We start from the raw sequence: 8,680 nt of genomic DNA, 5'->3' as shown, positions 1-8,680 counted from the left end.
AGCACGTCACCAAAGCCAATGACACATTCTGATTGGCTGATACACCTGCAGAGGTTGCCAACATATTTTATCAGACACAAAAGTGGCTTTTTAATTTTAGGCTCCATGGAGTAAATCTGAACAAAATGAACCTAGCATATGGCAGGATTTACAGAATAGTCTTCCCTGTGTTAGAAGGATCCTGATCAACTCTAACTGCACATTTTCCCCAATTCATCTACCTTAGGTCATTAGTAAATGAAAAACTAAAAGATAACACCTGTAGTTGAAAGTATAGTTTATTCCAGTAGACCTATGCTTATCTCAGTTTTAGCAAAGCCAATGACAATGTCCAACAATATAATGACTAGTACATGCCAACCATTTATAAAAAAGGATGGATGGTTTACATGAAAATACCTGGACATGGTGAAATCAAACAATCAGTTTAAAACTGATGCACTGCACTGGCAGCAAAAAGACTAGCCATACTGGTGTATACATCTGCAAACAGCCAAAATATACTATTACCCTGTACTAGGCATCAAAGCAGAATCCATGTCACACCTTTCTTACTTCCTGGAAGGTATCAGCACCAAGTGTGAACTTTTTTAGTTCATTTTATTCAGACAGTCAAAATTTTCAGATAATCTCCATAATTTAACATGTAACAAAGGTAACATAAGAAACTACATAAATACATAGAAGTATATTACAAGAAGGCCAATTTCGTTTTACATGTGTGTAAAGCAGTGTTGTGTTCCAATTCAGTAACAGTATATTTTATTCAATCTTCAGATAACCTCTTATTATACTTGATACAAACTCAGTTAATTTATTTCATTGGTGTTTAACACCACACTCAAGAATTTTCCACTATGATCATGTTTGTAATATCATGTGAATGAAAAGTTTTAGAGGTTCTAGAGGGTGGAGTGCATTTATCAGCATTTCTTTGCCCCTAAATTTCAGCCTACATGACTTAATACGATCTCACTCCATACAGTAGTACATAATTTTTATTGAAGGACATGGAAATACAGGCACCAGTCCAACTCCAATGCAACAGATGCAAAAAAAAAAAAAAAGAATTTAGCATCAAAATGTTCAATTCTGGTAATCCATATAAATCTTCCTCTAAGTCTAGGGGCAAGAAAGGGACATACATGCTACTCCCCAAATTTGAATCCCCAAGTTTGATACAAGGTTCCATAATTTCATAGATGCACCATCAATTTAAGGCTGGGTAAACTGAAGATGGTGACAAGATAACCCTTTAGAGATTATCGTTTATAACATGCACATTGTCCATGCAGCATCTCGGGGCCTACTCTCACAAGGCAAGAAATCGAATGTTCATAGTTTATAATACACATATCTATAGCAGTGATTTAAAACAAAAATTAGTACAAATATAAATTGATTTACATGTGTAGTCAGTTCTAAAACATGAACCCTGGCTATCGGTTATCCCTCCACATTAAAACATGTCTGAATAGTAGTTGAGAATATTTCACTTATATGACAGCGACCAGCATTATGGTGTGAAGAAATCATGCAGAACCTGGGGGGAACCCATAACCATCCGCAAGTTGCTGGAAGGCCTTCCCACTTACGTCGCGGGGAGGAAGCCAGCATAAGCTAGACTTAAACTTGGAGCGACTGCATTGATGAAAGGCTCCTGGGTCATGGCACCGTGCTGGGACGCTAACCACAGGGGCCCCTGTTTGTACATGTATACTGAGTAAGAAGACACTGTGGTAAATAGTTTCCACAACACTTAAATTAAATAAAAATGTAACAACATGGACTTAGTCTCTCCTCCCTATTAAGACAGTGAACAGTAAATAACCTAAAATTCCTCCCCATCACATGCTTTTTTAGCGGCAAATAAATGTCATAAAATATTACGTTTGGTGCTGAAAGATACATTTTCCCCGTGAGATATCGTCCGACCTTAAACGCACAAACTTCAAAACACCCTTTTAAGTTCAACACAATTCTCAGAATGAGGCAATATGAGCAGCTTTGTAATGGGTGAAATTTTAGGTCATTCATGTGGTTATGTCATGAACTGGTAAACATTATTCTGTGGCATACATGGTTACCTGCATGTATAAAATGGATCATAATACGAGGACGCTACGTTTCAACATACACATGCACAAAAATAATAGTAGCCTGAGTTTAAGTTTTACGCTGCTTGTAATGGCTGTAAGGGACTTCATTCATGAGTTGTTGCCTTTCGAGAAGGAAACTACAGAATGAGGCAGATGACTCTTTTTTTGTTCTTCCATCTTAAAATAGGTGTATGCCAGGATTCCTGTCAAAGAGAGAAATATATAATATACCTTGATTCTTACATTTTATTTATAAAATGAAACAGAGCCTCACATAAAATGTCGACTCTCTGTTTTATATCTGCCAACATGCACCTTTTTGATATTTACAGGTCCACAGCCCAGTCACCATGGTCCTCCAGTAAACATCATACTGACAAACCACAGTAAAGCCTTAAAATGCTGAATGTGGCACCAGTAGCATCAAGTGATCTTTCACGGTCAACCCTTGATTATGATAACCAACATATTTGTGTCTCCTTAATATACAAGCCAGTACAACTCAGTCAATCTATGCATATAACATATGCCCCCAAAATATGCCTTCCATAAATCCTCAACCAGAGACATACATGTCTTGCACATTTTGGCAAATCAGAGGAATGTTACTGGATCAGGACAGATATTTCATATCTTCCGTCGAGTCCATTCATGCCCCTACCTACTGTATTACGTTTTCAAATGGTGTCTGAAGTTATAGTTTACTCGTTGAATTCGTTGAGGGATAGGGGTATGTGACCTAAAATATGTGGGCAGTTTTTCACATATGATGTTTTATACTTTTGCACAACAATTATATGTTTCTAATTAAACTAAACCTTTTCATACCGTATAAAATGCCGAAAGTACTTCTACTCTGATATAACTTACCTGATAGTGTCATGATGATTCCAAATACCTGAAGTATTTGAATGGACTCCTGGAATATGACATAGCCTCCAAGCAATGTTAAACAAAACTTTAGATGTCCCACCATATTATATCTGTCATATGTCAAGGAAATTGGAGAGAAAAATAATGCTTCAACCTCTGAATCTCAACAAATACCCCATTTCTTTTGGGACACCTGGTCAGCTAATTTTAGGCAATACATACTGTAAAATGCCTTTTTATTCGCGGGCATAAACTTTTGCGGATTTGATAAGAAGACACATTTGGAGGAATCCACTTTCGCCGATCTTAACAGAATTTCTGGGCAACTGGTAAACAAATATCAAACATCAATACAGAAATGTCAAGTAAAAAAACAACCCAAGCATTCAAGTAACAATGTTATCATTTAAACTTGACAAATAGCAAAGGATACGTCATTGGCGAGGTGGCCTTTAATATCCAATAGCTAGACAAATTGACCATAAAAGCCACAAGTCCAGACAGAAATATTAAAGCCTGAAAAGAGAAAACAGCCAACGTTAGAACTATGGATTGACATAAAAGGTGACATAAAGTAAGATATTGGTAAGGTCATCCACAACAGTCTTTTTATAGAGTTTAAATGAAATTGTTAATTCCTTACTTTGTAATATCAATCAAGGATCAAAAGCAATTTAATATAATTATGAGGGGTGGTTACACAGATCTCTTACCAAAGTTTCGAAGGACCAAGAAAACATATGAGCCCATGGTGACTCTAAAATAGGTACAACTGGTACCAAAAGTAAAGCTGAAAGTGGGGCTTGATAAAACAGCAGCTGCATAGGGTTGACCTGAAACTCATGCTGCTTTTCTGCAACCCACTGAAATCCAAGTTAAAAGGGAAAACATTTTAGCACATACAAGTTGGAATGAATGACTACCACTTAACACCACTACACTGAGCAATATTGAAGCCATATTCAATGTGGTGATGTACAAGTCTGTGTACCAGTAAAGTTAGTAACTAATGATAGACATTTATACAAAGGTACAACTTGGATATTACTAAAGGCTTCACTCATTTTCTGCTGTGATCCATGCATATGTCTTTTGTGATGCATCCAATCAGTAGGTAACATATGCTGAGAATATCTTGTACTTCGAGATTTATTAATATCTTAATATCATTATAAACACAATACAATAATACATGTTGTTCATACTAAATAAACTCTTTTATGGTTTGTTATGCCTTTGTCACCAAACAAATTATTCCACATATATAGTATAAGACATCACACTCCACACAATGGTGCTTTTAAATTACATGTCCATTAGATTATCTCCCTTGAATGCCCCCTAGGTGAAAGTTATCATGAAGTCAAACACACATTTGTATGTGCTCAAAACATTTTAATGAATGAGAATTCATTATGAAAGAAAGATAAAACATGGCCTTGTCAGTTAGTCTGTAACATGAAACAAGGACAACAGTTATCAATTTTGCTTCTGCCCTATATAATTACGGAATAATACACTGTGAATAACATGACTTTGTGTATTATTCATTGTAGAATACAATGACGAGCTTTTTGTACTCACCACTTGGTACAGAGATGTTACCATCACTCCACTTACAGCAAATATTATCCCTATGACATTAAATTTGATATCATAGTAGGAATTCATCAAAACACCTAAGGTAATGGGAATCTGAAACAGAGAAATGAAATCATTCTTCAATCAGCACTTTCAGTCTCTGGAAGTGCAATATTTTTACTAACATGATTTACCACACCTCTAATATCTATATATGTGTCATGGTAGAATTCAATAACGTATGCAGCTTTAGAAAGCAGTATGGAAAAGCATGCATACAGTGTTTAAGTCCTGTGTAATTTTTATCTAAAGCATGTAAAATGGAATATGCCAATTGAATATACCAATGGAAAAATCATCCAGTAGGTTATACACTTCTATCTTGCAATGTGCCAAAATACACACATATTTGAGTTGAATGATGGCAATCCAATTTACAGAAAGACCAAATCAGATTATTGCCACATAATACCAACTGACATTCCTTACATAAAGCCATGCCAATAACCCATTTATGCCAGTACTAGCTTGCTTCATAAACACATCCTCAATGACTGATTGCAGTTTGGATGGAAGCAAACATCTGTAAATAAGGTTTAAAGTAATACAGTGTATTCTATTTTACATTTATACGTAGATATTTTCAGCTCTAGTACATAAAGGGCATCCATGCATCATCCCATGCAGATGAAAATGCATTACCGGTATCTGGTCAACCTGTTTTGTGGTGAACATAACAACCAGGAATATATAGATTTATCCAATTATTGTTATACCATGGTCAGGTCGAGAAAATAATACTAGAGACAGAGAAAACCATATTTGAGACCGAGAAAACCATACTAGAGGCAGAGGAAACCATACTACAGAATGACAAACCCAAATAGAGACAGAGGAAACCATATTAGAGACGAAAAAAACCATACTAGAAATAGAGAAAACCATGCTAGAGACAGAAAAACCATCCTAGTGAGGAAAACCATACTAGAGACAAAGAAAACCTTTAATACTTAAGATGGTAAAAAAGCAAAGCCTTTGTAAGATTCTTGACAAACCTCCTGACATAATCCTATGTCATGCAGTTTTTCTGGATGACTGATCCCCATGAAGGTACGGATAATAATACACCTTACATCAAATTATGTGTGTATCACACATACATTTACATTTACTCACCACAGTGCATTTCACATGAAAAGAAAAACGTCGACTGTAGGCAAAAGTTTGGATTGCAATGATGCAAGGGGTTGTCATTGTTTTGATCAGCTGGTAAGTACCAACAGTGTTGCTCTGTAAGGACAGGTTTGTCAAAACAACAAATCCACAAAATGTCAGTGCCAGGGGAAGCATACTTCTAAACGGTAGAATTTTCACTTGAAAAACATTCAGTCTTTCACAAATAATAAGCCCAGCAGATGTCATAAGAAAGTGGATAAAGGTCAGTGTGATGTTCGGGCAGCCGTACAAGGTGTAGAGTGTCTTGTTGAGCAGAATGATCAGCACAGCACTGCAAAGATTCAGAATTAGGCAGAACAACACAGTCACTGCATTAGTCCCTTTGTCAGCCATAGCTGGTTACTGTACAGCAACTGTTGGTCTTTGTTATAGTTAAATCTGTAATGCAAATCAGAAAAAAGGCATTTGCCTATCAAAATTAACATGAATATGTTGCAAAATTGAAATATGAATTTACTATCACAAAACCAAGGTCAGAGCGCACTCCATTTACAAAAATGATCAATGCAGTTGCTGCGGGAGTGTGTCATGGCGTTTGAAACAAAACGTATCTATTAAATATTTCTCCACGGCCTTTGCAGACACTTATGTTCCTTATCTTTTTGTCTCTGTATTTATCGTAAGCACAACATCGATCTGTTATTTCCTAGGCCACATGAGTCCAAGGTGCCTTGGTGATGCTCAAGGCAAACAGCTCTCCTGACAGCCTTGACATATTTGACAAAGGCAGGTAACTGCATCTGGTTTTTAAATGGAACCGGAACCTGCTCTTATCTTGGTTTGGGGCCATCGGCCTTGGATGAACAAAAATTTTGCCAAATCTAACCTCATAGAAATCTTGGACTATACATACAATGATTCAAGCTGGGTGAAAACAGGGAAACATTCAAAACTGAAAATAAATAAACTCAGATAAATGAGCCCTGTTTTCTGCTTGACATGCAGAATAAATCGAACCAACACATACTTATATTTAAAATAAGAATATTCTTAAAATAAGCTGTCATTTGACAACGGAAAGCACTAAGGAAAATTGCTTTCTCCCTGATACGGTCTTAAATTTCTCCTCCTGCAGATCACGCAGATTATGACGAAGAAGGAAAATGCAATAGCTCTTTGTTCTATTACGTCCTTAGCTATGAGATCGAGAATCTGAACAGGTCCAGACGATGTCGAGTCTCCGTACAGTAAAGACAGCAACAACAGCAGTCAAGGGATAAATTGCGCACCGGACCATAAGATGTATCTTTAAAGAGTATACATGATTTTAGGATCATCTGAATGCGCCAAACACAAAGAAGGCTTTGGCTTGGACAGCCAGTCTTACCAAACACCTATGTCAGAGGCGCATGACCCATGTGTCCTGTTTACAAACGCGTCTCTCTACGAAAACTGGACACCAATTGCTCACATCCTCCTGGTTACCAAGAGTTATCTCTCTTTTGAGTACACACGTACCCTCACGGACGAGCACCGTCGGCTCATGCATGTAGCTCCATTTAATGCTATCTAGTCAGCTAATTTAGACAAAATAGTGTATGAACCTTGGGTGGTATTTTGTTCGGAAATATTGCAACGCTGAAAAGCCTTGAATATCAAATCTTATCAGGCCTAAACCCTTATACATGGATGTATAGCTTACATGTTATGTAAGAGATGGCAGTTGTTTCAAAACATTGAATATCAAATAAGATGTCTTCTCATTGTCCACAATACGTTAATGGTTAAGTATTATTTTCCCTTTTAGACCACTTAGTAAATATTTAATGCGTGTTAGAAAGGTACGGTAAATTTAACATTAATAGGTTTTAGCTGGGCCTATTATATAGGGGCCTACATATTGTATGTAATGGCCCCAGATTTTAGGTAAAGTGACACGGCGGCTTACAGGGGCCTGTAGTAGGCTTTTAGGCCCCTATGGTAAAATACAGTAATGTATTTGTGAGTAGGCCTATATCCAGTACTTGAGTAGTTGTCGTGTATAAATATCGATAATTACATTCGATTATTTATTATAATTGTTTAATGCCACATACTCCAACATTTTTTCACGTACTGGCTACATAGCCTATCTATAACTAGCCTACAGAAATTATATGGGAAATATATTTTGATTAAAGATACACTATCACAAAACTGCATTTGACATATCTCACATCGCAAGACAAAGTGTAGGACAGAGCTTCTTTAAACGGTATATGTTGTTTAGGTTATATACTGTAGACACCTAAAATCAGACCTAAAATGGGGATGAAATGTGTGGAAAGTCGTGGGAAGGTTTCCAAGTGATACATGCAGCATGCATGACGCCAAGCAAGCATGTAAACAATGGCTGTGATCGAGACACACCACCTCAGATGTAATGGATATGTATAGAATGGGGCCGGTACCTGATACATGTAGGCCTATGTTATGATATGGTTTACAAATCACAAATATTAACTCAGGCTTATCCCCAATATTATGTATGTCCAAAAAAGCGCATAAGATGCGTATATATTGGTCAAGAATATCATCAGCAATTAAAGCTTTAAATACACGTACCTGTAGTCACTGGATGTGTAGGCCTTTATAGATGTGGGGTAAGAAGTATTGTATTATGTTTTCTCTTCACTTTTGATCGCCAACATAAGGCTGCAATATTACGGTACTGACGTATATACAGCGTTGTAATCAGTAACATATCAGGCCAGGGGTCTACCAACAACCCATCCGCAGGTTGCCGATAGACCTCCCCACGCACAACAGGAGAGGAAGTGGGCTTGAACTCAAAGCAACCGCATTGGTGAGATGCTCGATCCTGCGTCATTTCTCCGTGCGGGCACGCTAAATACCTCGGCCATGCAGTGGATAATATCCTTATATAAGCAAATATAAGAAAATACTGTAGC

General features: G+C 37.0%; 1 protein-coding gene across 2 annotated transcripts; it reads right to left on the bottom strand.

Annotated features, from left to right (window-relative positions):
- Positions 1-260: 260 nt before the first annotated feature.
- LOC135470427 (solute carrier family 35 member E3-like) lies at positions 261-7,158 on the bottom strand. 2 transcript variants are annotated; one of them, XM_064749364.1, is made up of 7 exons: positions 7,117-7,158; positions 5,730-6,167; positions 4,557-4,667; positions 3,686-3,835; positions 3,406-3,488; positions 2,970-3,082; positions 261-2,302 (listed from the first exon to the last, which is right to left on the bottom strand). In XM_064749364.1, the coding sequence occupies exons 2-7, from the start codon at positions 6,120-6,122 to the stop codon at positions 2,208-2,210; spliced, it is 945 nt and encodes a 314-aa protein (XP_064605434.1). In that variant the 5' UTR covers positions 6,123-6,167; positions 7,117-7,158; the 3' UTR covers positions 261-2,207. The 2 variants fall into 2 exon arrangements, with proteins under 2 accessions (XP_064605434.1, XP_064605433.1); XM_064749363.1 differs by lacking the exon at positions 7,117-7,158 and having other exon boundaries at positions 5,730-7,030.
- Positions 7,159-8,680: the final 1,522 nt, after the last annotated feature.

This window comes from Liolophura sinensis, chromosome 7, assembly GCF_032854445.1.
Source record: "Liolophura sinensis isolate JHLJ2023 chromosome 7, CUHK_Ljap_v2, whole genome shotgun sequence".
Classification (NCBI taxonomy): domain Eukaryota; kingdom Metazoa; phylum Mollusca; class Polyplacophora; order Chitonida; family Chitonidae; genus Liolophura; species Liolophura sinensis.
Note: the sequence above shows the minus strand (reverse complement) of the source record. Positions and strands in the feature narration are given on the sequence as shown.

What these genes read in the sequence shown, in the direction of transcription:
- LOC135470427 (XM_064749364.1), bottom strand. Translation starts at nt 6,122, where the DNA reads ATGGCTGACAAAGGGACTAATGCAGTGACTGTGTTGTTCTGCCTAATT. An exon ending in TAACATCTCTGTACCAAGTG is followed by an intron (nt 3,836 to 4,556) that starts GTGAGTACAAAA and finishes CTTGGATTTCAG; the next exon opens with TGGGTTGCAGAAAAGCAGCA. An exon ending in CTTGGTCCTTCGAAACTTTG is followed by an intron (nt 3,489 to 3,685) that starts GTAAGAGATCTG and finishes TTCTCTTTTCAG; the next exon opens with GCTTTAATATTTCTGTCTGG.